At 56.0% G+C, this 17,126-nt stretch overlaps 1 protein-coding gene across 2 annotated transcripts; it reads right to left on the bottom strand.

Moving 5' to 3' along the window:
* Positions 1 to 1,835: 1,835 nt before the first annotated feature.
* MTURN (maturin, neural progenitor differentiation regulator homolog) lies at positions 1,836 to 9,926 on the bottom strand. Of its 2 annotated transcripts, none has more exons than XM_064166889.1 (3): positions 9,491 to 9,926; positions 4,669 to 4,791; positions 1,836 to 2,123 (listed from the first exon to the last, which is right to left on the bottom strand). In XM_064166889.1, exons 1-3 carry the CDS (start codon positions 9,686 to 9,688, stop codon positions 2,013 to 2,015), a joined length of 432 nt encoding a protein of 143 aa, XP_064022959.1. In that variant the 5' UTR covers positions 9,689 to 9,926; the 3' UTR covers positions 1,836 to 2,012. The 2 variants fall into 2 exon arrangements, with proteins under 2 accessions (XP_064022959.1, XP_064022960.1); XM_064166890.1 differs by having other exon boundaries at positions 9,527 to 9,906.
* Positions 9,927 to 17,126: the final 7,200 nt, after the last annotated feature.

The raw sequence follows: 17,126 nt of genomic DNA on the forward strand, positions 1-17,126 counted from the left end.
AATGAACTGCCACAGCTCTCACATCACCAGCCCAGAGAAAATGTGCTGTGACTGCCGGGTCTGGTGCTGCATGCCCAAAGAAGAGGCCAAGCTGCATTGGTTTATTCTTTTTACCTTCCACTTATTTTATTTGAAGCATTCTTCATCTCTGCCTTTTTGCAGTGTTGCAGACACCTCAGGTGCCACACACTGGCCCAGGTGTGGGAAGGCTTTGCCCCAGCATGGTAAAATCATTGGAAATGAAAAGTTGATCTCCCAGGTACCACTGAAAAAAAAATCAACAACAACAACAACATCAAAGTCTTTTACAAAAGACACTGCTCACAAGAGGGTTTTCAAACTGCTCTGAGTTGTTTCTAGGAGTTGTCCAAGCATCTTCTCTTCACTCACTTGTCACTTGATAAAGCTAATTCTGTAGCAAAGAGCTTTTGAAGTGTGGGGGCTTCCTTCCACCACTTGTAAAAATGGGGGGGGGGGGAAGAGTAAATTTAGAAAGGCTCTGCTGAAAGAGCTGTGGCACAGCACAACCTCCTCTCCTCCTCATCTGGTCAGGGCAAAAACAGGTTAACCAAGAGCCCCTGCACATTCCCAGGCTGGCACTCATCCCAGCCACTTCAATCTAAGCAGAACAGGTGAAAAATAAGCAGAGCCTTCTCCTTTCTACCAAAGTCCCCAGCACAGGAAACCTCCCATGGTTTTTATATCAGCCCAAGCAACATTTTTTTCAGCACCAACCAAGCTGGAGGGCTCAGGGAGAGGAGCAGGCTCAGCACCACTGCAGGAGCCAGGTGCTGGTTTATGCCCTGGTGGCTCCTCAGTGAATCACAGAATCATGAGAATGGTTGAGGTTGGAAGGGACCTCAAAGATCATCCAGTTCCAACCCTCCTGCCATAGGCAGGGACACCTCCCACTAGAAGCTGCACCTCAGTTCCCCAAGGTGCCAGGTTTGAGTCACAATTCTGCAGTGTACCAACACTTGGAGCTGGCTGCCATGCAGAGGCAGGACAGGTGATGGCTGTTTTCAGCTGATTTGTAGGAGAGCAGCATTTGGCTTTGGGTGAAAGGGTGCTGGGGTGCCAGGGCTGGCTGTGTCATGTGCTACTGACACCAGCTCCTCCTGGCTACTCCTCCAGTGCCAGCAACCCTGGTCTCATAGAATCACAGCATAGAATCACAGACTCAATTGGGTTGGAAGAGACCTTCAAGATCATCCAGTTCCAACCCCTGCCATGTGCAGGGACACCTCCCACCAGAGTCATAGAATCAGTTGGGGTTAGAAGGGACCACAAGGATCATCCAGTTCCAACCCCTCTGCCATGGACAGGGACACTCTACCCTAGAGCAGGCTGCCCACAGCCTCAGCCAGCCTGGCCTTGACCAGCTCCAGGGCTGTGTCAGTAAAGTGACATCAATGTGAGTGGGTACCTTGGGCACTCCCCTTCATTGCCCACTTCCCATTGCATTTTTGAAGCCTTCAGGTGCACTTGTGCAGTACCAACCACTACTGAACTTAGTGCCTCTCAGCAGAAGCCTCCCCGGGCTTGGTACTTTGTCCAGACCATAGCTGCTGAACCAGAAGGCGCAGGTGCTGCTTGCTCTCTGCATTGGCTTCCTCGGGCAGGTCCCTGGTGAGGCTGCCAGGCGCTGGCACTGCCACCACAGGCTGCCTACCTTCTCAGCTCTCCACGTGCGCTGCTCTCCACCACAAAGCGAGGAGACTGCTCAGCCACAGAACTGCTTCTGGCTGGTCACGGCAGAGGGTGCGACCGAGACAGCTCCACAGCAGACCCACTGAAGCAGGAGCAAAAGTCAGGTCAGGTCTTGGCAAAGCTGATCACAGGGTTACCACTACTCAATTTTATTGGTTTCTTTGTTTGCTTTCAAAGTGTTTTGTAAAACTCTGATCCTGGGAGCCAGCTATCCCCGTGTGAGGCGCTCGGACAGGCGAGCGTGGCACCACTGGAGCCCGCCTGGCACCAAGGGCTGCCGAATGGTTCAGCGTCTCAGGCGATCACTGCTGACTGACGCCCATCTGTTGGTGGTCGGCTTCGGCTTCCTCTTCTTCCACGTCCGCATTGTACTCTTCAAAGGCGTCGTCGTCGACGTCTGGCAGCCCCAGCAGCTGCAAAGAAACACAGCACAGGCTCATCAAATCAGCCAGGCTGGAAGAGACCTCCAGGCTCAGCCAGCCCAACCTAGCACCCAGTCCTAGTCAATCACCCAGACCATGGCACGAAGTGCCCCAGCCAGGCTTGGCTTCAACACCTCCAGGCACAGCAACTCCACCACCTCCCTGGGCAGCCCATTCCAATGCCAATCACTCTCTCTGCCAACAACTTCCTCCTAACATCCAGCCTAGACCTCCCCTGGCACAACTTGAGACTGTGTCCCCTTCTTCTGTTGCTGGGTGCCTGGCAGAGGAGCCCAACCCCACCTGGCTACAGCCTCCCTTCAGGTAGCTGCAGCCAGCAATGAACACTGCCCTGAGCCTCCTCTCCTGTAGGCTGCACACCCCCAGCTCCCTTGTTCGGAAGGGCCTGGCTGCAATGAGTGCAATGGTTCCCCTGGCTTCCCACCTTCCCAAGAGCAGCTTCACCTGGGCTGGCTAAGCCAATTGCTCAGTAACTTCACAGATGCTGAAATAAATGTGGGTCGAATGAAAGAAGTGATCTGTCCCAACGTGATTAAGGTTTGGGGTGGGTGTTTTTTGAAGTCTGTCTGTAGTTAAGGCAATGGAAGTTTCTCCTCAAAGGCACAGTTCTCTTGAGCAGGAAAAAACAGCTCTGAAGATCCAAGAGCCAAATATTGTTCTGGAACCATATTGATATTGTTGTGTGTTTTGACAATCCCAAGCAGCTGTGCTGATGCATCACATTTCCAGCCCTTTCTAAGAAAAGTCTGCATCTGTTCTACTTCTTTCCAGCCTCTCAAAGGATTCTTTAAAATGATGCTCTTTTATGTGGACCAGCTGTGGTGGTCTACAGCAAAGCAATGCAAGAGTGGAAGACAGGGAGGAGTTTCCATGTGCAGCCTCTCCCCCTTTTCTCTCTGAGCACTTGGGATACACTTCCAGGCTTCTCAATTAGTCATCCAGAAAAGGAGGGAAGGGGGAAAGCTTTGCCTTTCCAGCTGAGTATGAAAATGTCCATCCAGCAGCATTCCCACGGACACCATGGGATGCAGCTCTGGCAGGGAACCTCCACCCTGCTTCGCACCAGCCCCTTACCCAGCCCCAGGTGCTCAGAAGGAGAGGCTGTGCCAGGGAAGGACTTGGCAAAAACAAGCAACAGCAGCTGGCCTTAATCACCTCACCCTGACCAAACCCAGGCTTTGACCCAAGCCTTAGTGTTAAACAAGGACAGTGAAAGCTGAGCAGAGGCAAAACAGAAAGAAGCAAACAGCCTCCCCACAAACCTCAGCTTCTGCTCCAGCTTCTCAAGCAGTGACCAAACTGGAGCTGGCCAGCACTGAGTGGCAGCTGTCCTAACAAACCCTGGAGCACGCAGAGGAAAGAAAAACAGCAGTCCTAAAGTAAACCACTCTGAGGGCAGGCTGCAATTCCAGCCTCCCAGAGTCAGGTCCTTGTCAGCCTCCCCAGCTCCAGTGCCAGGAACAAATTATAGAATGGTCTAGGTTGGAAGTGACCTCAAAGCTCAGCCAGTTCCAATCCCCTGCCATAGGCAGGGACATCTCCCACTAGAACAGGTCACTCAAGGCCTCATCCAACCTGGCCTTGACCACCTCCAGGGAGGTTGTGGAGCACAGAATCACCCAATGTGATCAAAGATTTTGTGATTCTGTGCTCCACAACCTCCCTGGGCAACCTGTGCCAGTGTCTCACCACCCTCACTGCAAAGAACCCTTTCCTAACATCCAATCTCCTCTCTGCCACTTCAAACCCATTCCTCCTCCTCCTGTCATTCCCAGACCTTGTCAATAGTCCCTCCCCAGCCTTTCTGTGACCCCTTTCAGATCCTGCAAGGCCACTCCAAGGTCTCCTGGAAGCCTTCTCTTTTGCATGCTGCAGAGCCCCAACTCTCTCAGCCTGTCCTCAGAGCAGAGCTGCTGCAGCCCTCTGAGCACCTTGGTGGCCTCTGGACTGGCTCCAACAGTTCCATGTCCTGCTTATGCTGGGGGCTCCAGAACTGCACCCAGGACTCCAGGTGGGAGTCCACCACAGAGTCCTGTGTCCTGTGCTGCACCAGGAGGACACAGCCCCTGGTGTGGGCTGCAGCCACCAGCTGCCACACAGCCTGGCCTCCTGTTTCTCCAGCACAGCAGTGCCAATAAAGAGGCACCTGCCTTCCAAGAGACCATTTCCAATCACATGCCAACAGCCCTGCCCCAGGCAGCCCCTGGAGATTCACAGACTGCATCGAGTTGGAAGGGAGCCTCAAAGGTCATCTTGTCCAACCCCCCTGCACTCAGCAGGGACACCTCCATCTAAAGCAGGCCACAGCAATTCTGATCTTGAATGTCTCCATCACATCCGTGGTCAACCTGTTCCAGTGTCTCAGCACCCTCAGCCTGGACTGACATCGAGGGTTGCCCTGACCTAGGTGCAGCACCTTGAGGACAGAAGAAAGACCACCTTGCTCCACTCGGTGCTATCCCATCACAAGCTGCAAGCAACTCTCAATGCTTGGAAGTCAAAAAGAGGCACTTACAGGCCTGAAGGACTTGAAGACTTTTTCCAGTATTTCATGGAGTGTCTTTTTCCCACAGGAGGAGATGTAATCCTGGGCGAGCTGCAGGAAGGGCAGGCAGTCCTCGCTCTCGCTCCACACGTGCTGGAAGCCAACAGCAACACAAGACAGAAAAGGCATGAACAGGAACCCACACTGGCCTCTCCACCTGCTGCTACCAGCTGCCAGCTGCCAAAGGACACTGGCCTCTGGCAAGGCAGACTTCTAAAGACCTTCCTGAAGCCTTGGTGCATGGAGCTGTCATAGCAGTAACACTGCAGAGCTGCTTGGAGACTCTTACACCTCTGCTGTTCCACAGCAGCTCTTTTCCCCTCAAAGTGCCAAGCAGCTTTTCCCTGTGCTATAAACAGCAAGCAACGCTTACAGCAGAGAAGAGGAGGCTCTCTCTGCGGCTCAGCCATCATGCAGGGACAGAGCAAGAGGGACAGATGCTGCACTCCTTCACATAGAGCTTGCCAATCACCTCACCTCACAGCAGTGGCATCTGCCCGGGATGCAGTGGTGGCACCTGCCTGGGACGCAGCTCTGCCCTTGCCAAATGCAAACACCACCTCAGCTATGTCTGTAAGATGACAACTGTAGCTGCCTTGCTATGAGCCTCCCCTGACCTACATTTCCTTTGCTGCTTGTTGCATTTTACAAGCACAAACACACTGAACTGTTGTGTTAGGACGAGAGCCCTGCCTCACTGAGCAGCTCCTCTGCTTGCCATATAACCAGAGTCACCTCCCAAGTACTGTGGCAACTTACAGTCTTGCCACCTCTCAAAGGCACATCCCACAAGCCTCATGACACTCGGTGCTATCCTTGTAGCCTTCTAAGTAGGCAGCCAGATCTCAGCTTTGTTTACAACACGGAAAGCTCAATAAAGTCTGCACTTTGTGACTTCTGTGGCCTAAAAAAGAAAACCCAGAAGGCACACAAAGTCAACTCAAAGGAACCCTCTTCAAAGTATCAAATGAACAGTCTCAAATCACAGCACTTGAAGAATAGTCTTGAGACTTTGGAGGTCTGACCCACTGTTTCTTGATACTTGGGGGTAGCAACAGTAGCTTAGTTCCTCCTAATCTTTGCACCAAACTGGATGCTGCAGCTTGGTAAATGATGGCTCAGGCTAGACCTGTTGTCATTGTTTATAGGTATCAGATGATGCTGACTGCTAACATCCTGATTCTTGTTTAAATTGTGGCTTCTTTTGATGGCCAGAGCTATACACAGGAGCTTTCCACTTAAATGAAAATCAGGCTTTGCCCTTTTATAAATAACAGCGAGCTCAGTCCCCAGGGGAAGTTAACCCCATGCTGCCCTGCCATGGTTTTGCAGCCTCCTCTCCAGCTGCACCGCGGTTTAGACTATGGTATGAATCTGTCAGCAGTAGTGCAGAACAAGGTGATTTATCACCAGGGGAAAGCCTAAGCGAGTAACTCCTCACTGAGCCTCTGGGGAGAGTTTTGTAGAGCATCATGAGGCCTCCAAGGACTCCCACATCTGCAGAAGATTTAAAGCTCTCTCTGTGACAGCAAATGTGCTATAGAAGTGCCATTAGTTCACACAGCTCACTCAGAAAGGGCTTGATTTCATCTTCCCCTCCCTGGGAAAACTCAACCCTAGCCAGGACCAAGGTTCTGGCACCTGGAAGTTCAGCTGCAGCCACAGCCCTCTGTGGAGCGAGGCAGTGCAGGAGCTGAGCTTCATCACTGACTCATCCATCTCCAAAGGGACTTGCAACAGGAACTGTGCCCTCTCAAACCTGGACACCCAGCTCCTGCTTGGAAAGTTGGAGTAGCCAGCAAGGCTGCGTATATGGAGGTGCTTTGACACCCGAGGGTGTCTTTGCAGTGGGGTCTGCCAGCAAACATGGGCCATGCTCAGCCACGGCTGTGCAACTGAAACCTCATCAACTTCATCACCCAAGTATGAGTGTGCCAGGCCTGCCTGCCTTTGCTCACAGCTGCTTTGTGCTGCTACAAAAGCAGAGCCATCGATTTCCACCTCAGCTGACCTAGGAGCATGGCTGAATTATTTAGTTCAGTGTCTACATCACTGAGGCAATTCAAGGGCTGCATCTGGAGGGCTTTGCTTCCCTCACACCCACAGATGATCCAGCACTGCTGGATGACAGTGTCACTTGCTTGACCGCCTTCTTCTAACCAGCTCATCCATGGAGCATGGCAGCATGCAGCGAGTGGTGCCTCTTTCCTTGCTTTTCTTCTTCTCTTTGCAGAAAATAGTCACTAACTCTGTTCTGAAACATGTGCCAGGCAATCTTGCACCAAGGCAGCACCCTACTTCTGTTTGCTTTACTGGTTACTTTGAATCCCAGCAGTAACACCCACCACAAGAAGAGCAGGGCAGCCCTCACCCTCACTGCTTACAGCTGTACAAGTCCAGATAATTTTTTTAGGACACTACAAGCCTTGGGAGCTAAGTTCTACACAGTTCAGCTGTCTGAACTGCTGATTCAGAGAGCCCTAACACCCAAGGTACTACTGAAAATGCCAACGGGCATCTAGGTGTGTCTTCTGTGTCCCTAGCCCCTTAAAAACACAGCCCCAGAAATGAAAATGAAAATCCTATCATCGTTGTGACCTGCAACCTCTGATTTTCTGCAACATTCAGAGTTATTCTCTCCCAGACTGCATTTGGCAACCTTGCTGTGTTTTCCTCCTCCTCCCTTTTAAGATCATCATTTCCTCCTCACAAGTGGGTTACCACCGACTGCTTTGGCACCTCCTACGTAGCTTTTTAAGTCACTTTGTTATGAAATGAAGATGTAAAGGAAGAAAACAAGAATTACCAGGCACCAGATGCTTATTAAATGTGAGGCTCCTTTACCAGAGCCACAGAGTGCACAGAAGGCTGTAAAATGTGCCACTGTGAGTTCTGTTGGTATTTACTCACTTTCACACCCCATTGTGTCACTGGAGCCATGCCAGGAGGCTCGAGTGCAAAGAAGAATCAGTCCCCTGGGTCGGCTTAAGTCTCCTTAAACCAAACTTGAGTCTGTAATTGTGTGTAGGAAACTTGTCCTCTGGAGCATAGAGGGAAAAAGGAAAATGACTGCAGAAACCTAGACAGCTGAGCTGGGAGCAGAAATGAAGCCCCACAGTGCTGGTGAATCAGCTCGTTAGTGGTTCTAATCACATTAATGAGACACCATCAGTGGGGAGACAATTAAGAATGACACCTATATCTGCCTGACACCTATATCTGCCTGTCCCAAGCGCCAGTACTGCAGAAAGGGCCACAAGGTTGTGCCAAAGAAGACAGAAGAATCCCCTGCTCAGCATTTAACAGCATATGGCCCTTCTATGCACTGTCCCTGCCGGCGGCTCTGGGTGGAGAGTCCTTCCCACAGGAACCCTGGAATCAAGTACTTGCCATAGAAAAAGAAAAGAAATGAACAGGGGAAATGTGGCTCCCAACGCACAAAACCTGGCCAGTGTTGGAAGCATGGGAACAGGCACTGACACTGCTACAGCTTGTCTTTAAAGTTGGCCAGGTTTAGTTGAGACAGCTGTTGAGCAGGACAGAAAGAAACACCAGCACAGCTCCAAGCAACGTGAGGAGCTTGCTTTGTGCGCTCCGATGCCACCAGCGTCTCAGCACAGCTTTAACCTGTTCCTGCAGCAGGCTCCTGCGTGTCCCCGCTCGGGAGCCCAACAGACACAGCCCCTCCTGGGCACGGCCACCTCTAGCCGGGAAGGAGCCCTGAGTGCTGGGGGGTGCCGTGGGGCTGGCCCTGCTGCGGCCCAGGGGAATCCGCTCCCCGAGATGCTTCACGGCCACATCCAAGCCTGCAGCGAAAGGTCTCCGGTGTCCCTGGAGCGCTGTACCAGCAAACACCGGGGAGCTGCCGCCAGCACCCAGCCCGCCCACCTGTGCGACACACAGCACCACTGTTCTGCCCGCCGGGATCGCTGTCCCCACGGACGTCTCTTGTCTGCGGCCTCCATGCACCCATCTGTGGAACGGGCTCGCCCCGCCGGTACCCGCCGTGGGGGGAAATTAACGGGCACCGGTCAGGCCGCTGCTGCGGAGAGGGAAGGAGCCAAGCCACCCCCGCAGTAACGGGGAGTGCGAGGAGGTGGTTTTAACGGCGACCTCAAACTCCATCACGGCCTGGCGGCGAGCCGGCACTGCTCGGTAAGTCCTCCCGCAGCCCGCTCACGGCCGTGAGGGTCGGGAACGGCACCGGCCGCGTCCCGGAGCCGCGGGCTGGGCTGCGCGGCCGCTGCCTTCTCGGCACGAACTTGCCGCCGAGCTCCGGGAGCGGCGGCCCCGGCCGGCACCTGCGCAGGGCTCCGGCCCCGGGGGAGCCGCGGGGGTGTGGGGGTGCGCGGCCCTTCTGTCATCCTGACTCCATTTTATTCCTGCCCGTTCTCCATTTGCCGTGCCCGCCCGGCCCTGCGCCGTGCCCCGGCCCCCCGGCACGATGGAGGGGCCGTGGGGACAACGGCAGCTGCAGCCCTCCAGGGGCGCGGGAGCCGCGAGGAGGGGGCTCGCACCCGTTCTGCCCTCCGGAGCCCGCAGCCTGCCCGGGGGCAAGGCCGGGGGTGTCTCTGCCCGCAGCCTGCCCGTGGGGCCGCCCCCGCCGGCAGCGGACTCCATTTTGCGGGCTGTGGTGAGCGGCGGGGAGAATCCCGCCGGACCCCGCCGCCCCCCGGCCCTGCCGCCCTCCATCTCCGCATCCCTCCCGCCCGCCGGCGCTGCCTCTCGGGCGCTTCCCCGAGTACCGGGGACCCGCACGGACGGCGCGGGGGGAGCGTCCCGAGGTACCCACGCTCGGCCGTGGCCGGTCCCTTGCCGGGGCACTCACGAAATTGTCGCCGCAGGCGGGCTCCGGGCACAGCACGTAGAAGGAGACGCCGGGCTCGGCGTAGAAGTCCATGCGGCGCTCGGTCTCCTCGGCGGCGATGAGCTGGAAGGGCGTGCGGGCGCACCAGCGCTCCGCCGCCTCCGCCAGCGCCTCGAAAGCCATCGCCGCTCTTCGCTGCCGCCGCGCCCGCCGCCGCGGCCCGCGCCCGCCCCGCCGCCCCTGCCGGCTCCCAGATGCTGCCTGCCGGCTGCCAGGTCCGGCCTCGCCGCCCCGGGGAAGGAGCGGCTGCGACGAGCGGCCTGCGGACGAAACTCCGCCCGGGAGCCGCTGTCAGCAAAGCCCCGCCCCGGAGCCGGCCCGGAGCGCGGGTCCCCCGCCGGCGGCAGCGCCAGCCTCAGCCCTGCCCCGCCCCGGAGCCGGCCCGGAGCGCGGGTCCCCCGCCGGCGGCAGCGCCAGCCTCAGCCCTGCCCCGCCCCGGAGCCGGCCCGGAGCGCGGGTCCCCCGCCGGCGGCAGCGCCAGCCTCAGCCCTGCCCCGCCCCGGAGCCGGCCCGGAGCGCGGGTCCCCCGCCGGCGGCAGCGCCAGCCTCAGCCCTGCCCCGCGCCGAGCTGCCGGCCCGGCGGCTCCGGGCAGCGCTGCGGCTCTGCGGCTGCCTGAGAGCTGCGGGGGGACCTCCCGGTGGCCTTTCGGCACTGGAAAGGGCGGATCGGAAAGCTGGGGACAGAATTTTGGGCAGGGCCTGTTGTGACAGGACAAAGGGTGGAGGTTTGAACAGAAAGACTGGAGAGGAGGGAGAAATGTGTTGACTCTGAGGGTGGTGAGACCCTGGCTCCGGCTGCCCGGAGAGGTGCGAAATGCCCTATCCCTGGAACCATTCCAGGTCGGGCGGCTTGGGGCTCTGAGCAACCTGCTCTAGCTGCAGATGTCCCTGCTGAATGCAGAGGGCTTGGACTAGATGAGCTTTCGAGGTGCCTTCCAAGCCACAGTAGTCTGCGGTTCTATGGATGCAGATGGATTCACCCCATGACGTTGGGAAGCTTTACAGGCTGTGCCCACAACGCTGGGGACTGATGGACTTGCAGTCAGGCTCCTGTTGCTCTCCCTAGTACATCCCAAGTGACTCTCTGTACGTCTAGTAAAGCACTTGAGACACCAGAGCTGCCTTCATAAAGCGTGTTAGATCTGCATTGGTGCCTGCTGTGCCACAATCAACCTCCTCCAGACCTGGGTGGGATTTTGGCTGGATGCCCAAGATCTTGTAGAGGTGACCAGGGAGCATGGAGCCCATATGTGGAAACAGATAGAAGAGTTTGCAGGGAGGAAGGCGACACTGCCCCCTGAGTCTTGTCACTACTTATCCTAGCCCTTCCCTTTGCCAGGGGAAGATGAGGCTGTGACATCAACCTTCTGCCCACCGCACCAGCCTGGGGAGCTGGGTGCAGTGAGAGCTGCATGGTCACCCATGGTGGTACTGGGGGGTCCCACCACTGTGTTCTGTGGCATTTGTGGGTTTGCAGGCAGCCCAGGGCAGGAGAGGTGAGTCCTGAGCTTTACTCTGTGAGAGGGCAAACCTGGGAGGCAGGGGCCCGGCAGAAAGCCAGATGTGACCACAGGCTCTTGGGGCCCTGGGGGTGTGAGGCTGAGAGTCCTGTGCAGAGCTCTGCGACCTGAGCACTCCTTCAGTGCTGGCTCCTTGGTGTCAAATAATTGACATAATTAGCATGAAAATGGGACGTGGAAAACTACAGCCCTGTCTCCTAAAAGGTGGCATTGTTGGCTTGCCTGGCACCGGTGGGCAGGGTGCCACCACCTCGGCAGACATCTCTGCTCTCAGCCACTAAGGTTCACCTCAGTCCTGCTGTCTCTCTGCACTTCCCAGGCACCCCTCCTTGTTTTCTGCCCTCCCTGAGGGTGATGTTGGCATTGTGGTGGTGGTGGGTGCCAAGTCTTGTCCTCCCCCTTGCTGGAGAGGGGACGTAAGAAGCTGTCTGCTGCAGCAGGGTCAGCTGGCAGAGGGCAAACTGTGCCAGAGGGGAGGTACTTGTGGAGATGTGCTTCCATTTCCACCTCCCTCCAGGGCACACCAGCTCCAGGGCTTTCCATCACCCCGAGCCAGGTCAGGGAACTGTGGCTGGGTGACACCAGAGGGTTGCCACTAGCCAGGAACCAACCGTGGCCTGCTGGAGCTGGCATTTCACTGGGAAGAGTGTGTGGAGAGAAGCGGGAAGGGAGAGCATGTGCGGGGCTGCAGCTGTGCCGGCTGAATCAGACACAGTGCTGCCATTCGACAGGGGTCTCTGCTTCTCTGCGGGTCCTCCGCCCCCAGGAACCAAACCGTCAGGTCAGAGGCGAGTGGCAGCCTGAGGGCGGAGTGGACAGATCCATTTCCTGCCACTCGCTTGGGCTGCAGGAGGTGTGCAGGGAAAGGTTTGTTGAGTGCTAGGTCCACGTCTCCCTGAAGTGACCTTCACAAAAGCCTTCGCCTCTGAGGTGCCTGCTGATGAGCACGGTCTAGAAGGCTGGAAACTCGACAGCTCTGCGCTGAAGGGAGGAAGGGAAGAGAGCACCTGGCTGGCTCTTTGCTATCCCCTATGCCCCCAGCACACAGCGACGTGAAATGGTGAGGGGCAGAGGAGAGGGAAGTGAGATGCTGCAGGAGGTGGAGGAGCAGAAGCGTTTCTGAAACGTGTCAGGCGAAGGCAGCTTGCCCCCGGCTGTGGTGTCTGCCTGAAACCCTGAGCCACTCTTCTGCTCGAGAGGGTTAGAAATTGGGCAAGCCCAGCCCAGGACCCGGCCGCCCTCAGCGTTTTTCCTCTCTGTGTTCCTTGTGAGAGCCCTCACTGGTGTGCTGCTGGTGGCCTGCCAAGCACTTGGCATTCCTGTGCCTGCCCGGCTGTAGGAGCCCGGCTGCCCTCCCGCAGCCTTCCTGCCAGCTGAGCACGGAAGGGTCAGCAGAGTGAGCTCCAGTAAATGATTAGAGCTGCTCCTTTCACTGCTGGGCTGTGTCAGCTGCTGCTCTTCCAGTTCTCAAGGAAAGACCTGGCCCCTTGCTCCACAAAAGGATCGAGGAATCCTAGGAGGGAAAAAGTGGGCAAGGGGAGGAGTCTGACACCCATAGACCTTCTTTACACCAAGGACCTTGAAAAATGTGCGTCTGACTCCTCTCGGTACCGACTCATTCACAACATGCATTTCATGTGGCCAGAGCCTTCACTACTGCTCTCGCTTGAGAGGTGCTGAAGCAGCTGTGCCTTGGTCTGCACAGGGCTTTCAGGGGTGCCTGCACCACCGCAGCTCTGTCCCTGGCAGTGTTACCTGTCCTGCTTCAGCACTGCGGTGGTAGCTTCTTCCAAGGATCCAACCTGAGTCACTGCTGCCTTGCAGATCAGTTTTGAACTGCTGAAGTGAAATGTGAACGTTTGGGGGCTGCTGTGATATTTCCAACCCGTCCATGGGGTGCTGCAGCCTTCTCCCACACATCACCACAACCCCACTGCCCCCAAGGCTGGGCTCCAGGAGCCAGCTTGCTGGTGCCTTGCAAGTTGTTCACCACCAGACTTCCCTGCTCCAGAGGCCATCAAGCTTCTCAGAGCATCTAGCCAGCCAGCTGCATTTTTCTTGTCTCTAATGGGGAGTGTAGCTGTGACTGCCTCTTTGCCTTGGGTTGCTTGGGTTTGGGTTGGTTTTTAATCTCATTGCCATTGTAAATAGAGTTGAGGAAAGGGCAGGAAAAGCCTGAAGAAAGATGTGAGCCAAGGAGATGTGAATTAGAGGGAAGGTGGATTAGAAATGCACAGGTTCTCATTTAAACTACCTCAAAACGTTAAAGTCTGCACAGGATAAAGCTGCTCCCACAACTCCTGACATCCTCCTTTTGAAGTCAGTGGTTGCACATCCTACTGCTTTGGCAGCAAGAAATGAAGCAACACAAATAGTGCTGGAGAGCTGCAAAAGCATCCCCTTGCTCGAGCAGCTTCCCCTGCTGCATTGCCTGTTCCAGAACAGGGGCTTCAAAAAGTCAGATCTGCTCTCCTCCAGGTCACTGATTTTAGGGGTAGGGAAACCATGTGCTAAAGGTAAGGGAGCCCATGGTGGTGTCCTGCTCTCCTCCTGGTGCTCCAGGCAGGTTTGCAGTCTCTGCTGCTCCAGGCAGCCAGAGTGCAGGGTGCTGTGTAGGGGCAGTGGAGCATCTCCAGGGTCGGCAGCACTGTGCATTGATTAAATCCACGGCACACTGCATTTGTGAGCAATGCATTGACATCTGATGGGAGCATTCGATGGCTCAGCAGACTGAGGGTGACACCAGAGGCTGGATTTGCCACGGATTGCTTCACCTGGAGCTCTGTTCTGACCCTCAAAGCCCAGCACGAAGCCTCCATCCTTCTGCAGGCAGGTAAACCCACCAGGAGCTGATTTTGCTGGGGTCACTCTGAGCAGGGGCTGCAGGCACAGCTGCCATGGGTGCCCTTTGCAGACAGTGGCACTCAGCTGAAGTGCCGAGGCAATGGGAGGAGTGAAGAGCTGTGAGCTTCCTTTAGGGCTGGCCAGCTGGGGGTCAGCAGGCAGCCACGGCCTGAGATGAGGCACAATGAGCCCAGGCTGGGGAGAGGAGCTGGGAGGAGAGCACTGCTCAGCTTCTGCCCTTGCATCTTGCTAGGACGCAGAGGCTGGTACAGCCCAGGGCCTGCCTTCTTCCCCAGGCAGCCTCTGCCAGCACTCTTGTTTGTGTTAGCTCTACTCGGCCCTGGTGAGACCTCATCTTGAGCACTGTTTTCATTTTTGGGCTCCCCAGTTTAAGAGGGACAGGGATCTGCTGGAGAGGGCCCAGCAATGGGCTGTGAGGATGATGAGAGGGGGCTGGAGCACTGCCTGGTGAGGAGAGACTGAGGGCCCTGGGGCTGCTTAGTCTGGAGAAGACTGAGAGGGATTTAATCAATGTCTGTAACTATCTGAGGGCTGGGGGTCAGGAGGGGGACAGGCTCTGCTCACTGCTCCCTGGGATAGGATAAGGAGCAGTGGATGGAAGCTGCAGCACAGGAGGCTCCAGCTCAGCACAAGGGGGAACTTCTTGCCTGTAAGGGTCCCAGAGCCCTGGCACAGGCTGCCCAGAGAGGCTGTGGAGTCTCCTTCTCTGGAGCCTTTCCAGCCTGTCTGGATGTGTTCCTGTGTGCCCTGAGCTAGATTGTGTAGTCCTGCTCTGGCAGGGGGTTGGACTGGATGAGCTCTTTGGGTTACTTCCAAGCCCTGCCATGCTCTCAGCCTGTGTGTAGCCAGCAGCAGACCACGCGGCCAGGCGAGGAGGATGTTACTGATAGGGGCTGAAAAGTGCTTTGCAAAGGCACCACCAGGCAAACAAGCAGGACTTAACGTCAGTGTCTCTCCCCCTGTGACATGGGAAAGGCACAGAGCTGCAGCCTGTCCCTGATTTCCAGATGAATTGCTCCACCAGTATAAAAGCTGCTCTCATAATAGTCCCAAATTAGCTGATTGCTTGGCGTGCCAGAATCCTTCATGCCCTGCTATTTTAAACCTATGGAAATGGATTCAACACTTCCCCTCTAGTTAGAGATGGAAAGTGATTGCCAGAGACTCCACTTCTTCAGCTCCAGGTAGGCTCTGATACTTGCCTTCCTGAGCACAAGCAGGTTTTGATGAGGAATTATGACTGTGACTAGAGTGAGTGATTGTCTGCAGAGATGAAGGCTCTAGGGAGACCTAACAGCAGCCTGCCAGGACCTGAAGGGGCTGCAAGCAGGCTGCAGAGGAAATGTTCCCAAAGGCCTGCAGGGACAGGACCAGGGCAATGGTTTGGAATGAGAGCAGAGCAGATTGAGACTGGAGGTGAGGAACAAGTTGTGCAGCAGGAGGCTGCTGGAGCAGTGCCACAGGCTGCCCAGGGAGGTGGTTGAGGCCCCATGGCTGGAGCTCTTGAAGGTGAGGCTGGAGCAGGCTGTGAGCAAGCTGCTGTGGTGGAGGATGTCCCTGCTGAGTGCAGGGGCTTGGCCTGGATGAGCTCTGGAGGTCACTTCCAACCCAAACCACTGATTCTAAACCATTATCAATGATTACTCCTAAGGCAGTTGTAGCTACAGGAGCAGCCAGGAGCAGGCCATGTTTGCTGGGGGAGTTCCAAGGCAACCAAACTGCAGGTCACTCCAGAACTTTGAGTAACTGGAACTGCCTTGAACTCCTCACCCCTTCCCCATCCCCAACAGGCAGCTTGCCCACAAAGGCTGAGCAATGTTGTCTCCAGCTCAGTTCCTTTAGGTGGCTGCAATCCACTTGTAGGGGCAGCTCACATCTGAACCTGAGGGACATTCCTACTTGATGTGGAAAAAACAGCCCAAGGTGGCAAGATCTGCTCTTGCTGAAGTGCCAGAGAATAGGAACCTCCCAGCAATAACCAGGAGTGCTTGGGGTCATCATAGAGGTTTAATCAAAACATATTTTAGCCAGCTTACTCCTCCAGCACGTAAAAGATGCTGCCAAGCAATGAAAAGCCTTCTGAAGAGCTGCTTCTCCTGCAAGCAAGTTCAGTTCCAGTCTCCATCTGAATAGAACCTGCCCCGAGCCACGAGCACAGGAACAACCACCTAGCAGGGGCCGACAGGCGACGTGCACAGCCTGGTGACTGAGTGCACCTAAGACCCCCCAGTCACAATGCCAGGCTGAGAAAAAGGGGACAAAGTGCCAGCTGCCCTCCCTGGCCTTACCAGCTGCCTCCAGATGAAGTTTCCCTGCGCTTCCTCTTCCCAACGTGTTCCACATGGGACAGGCAGAGACCTCGAATTGCTGCTCCGGCAGGAGCTCTGCCAGGAGCCACTCGGGATGTGGTGGCAGGGAGGTGGCAGTCTGGTCACACACAGAGGGACTGAACTGCTTCTGCCCACGAGTGGGCTGGAGGCCACCACCTCGCTCAGCAGCCCCCTGGGCAGCTGGGTGGTGTAGTCTGGACATGAGGCTGAACAAGAGGCTGCCCACCCCTGACACAGGGCACCTCCAGGGGATGTGAGGGGATATGAAAGGTGGCCAGGCACAGCTGAAGCTATGTGACAGGATCTTGATTTGGTCAGCAACAGGGAGGGGAAGAAATCTTTCAGGGAGGGACAGCAGGGAACCATGACCTGGAGTACAGATACGAAACAAGGCAGAAGGTGACTCTCAAAATGAAGCTTTGCCACCTGCAGCTCTGAAGCATCATTAGGTTGGTGATTCACAGCCCTGCAGCCCTGTCCCCTATAGTTTCATACATTTTATTTACACATCAGCAGCAAGCTGCCTAGGATACATCCTGGATTTTAGAGTGCAGGAGCAGCCAGAGGAAAATAAGCCAGGAAAATGCTGTCCTGCTGCTCTTCCATTTCAGGAGCTCAGGAAGGAGCTGCAGGAACTGGGAAATGGCACCAGAGCCTCTCTGCTTCCCCACATCTTCAGCTGGGGAGGAGTCAGGAGCAGCACTAACATTAATTAGACCATCAGCCACCGTGCAGATCTCCTGCACCCAACTGTAATCCCCCCCATGGGTACCAGCTTGTTAAATCAGAGCAGTTCTGCTGTCAGAGGAGGAAGAGGGAAAAAAGCAGAAGGAAAACCCCCAGCAG

The sequence above is a fragment of the Pogoniulus pusillus genome, chromosome 28 (assembly GCF_015220805.1).
Source record: "Pogoniulus pusillus isolate bPogPus1 chromosome 28, bPogPus1.pri, whole genome shotgun sequence".
Taxonomy (NCBI): domain Eukaryota; kingdom Metazoa; phylum Chordata; class Aves; order Piciformes; family Lybiidae; genus Pogoniulus; species Pogoniulus pusillus.

Coding starts and splice junctions, on each gene's coding strand:
- MTURN (XM_064166889.1), bottom strand. CDS start 9,688: ATGGCTTTCGAGGCGCTGGCGGAGGCGGCGGAGCGCTGGTGCGCCCGC. Junction 4,792..9,490: donor GGGACCGGCCACGGCCGAGC/GTGGGTACCTCG, acceptor GTTGGCTTCCAG/CACGTGTGGAGCGAGAGCGA. Junction 2,124..4,668: donor TCTTCAAGTCCTTCAGGCCT/GTAAGTGCCTCT, acceptor GTTTCTTTGCAG/CTGCTGGGGCTGCCAGACGT.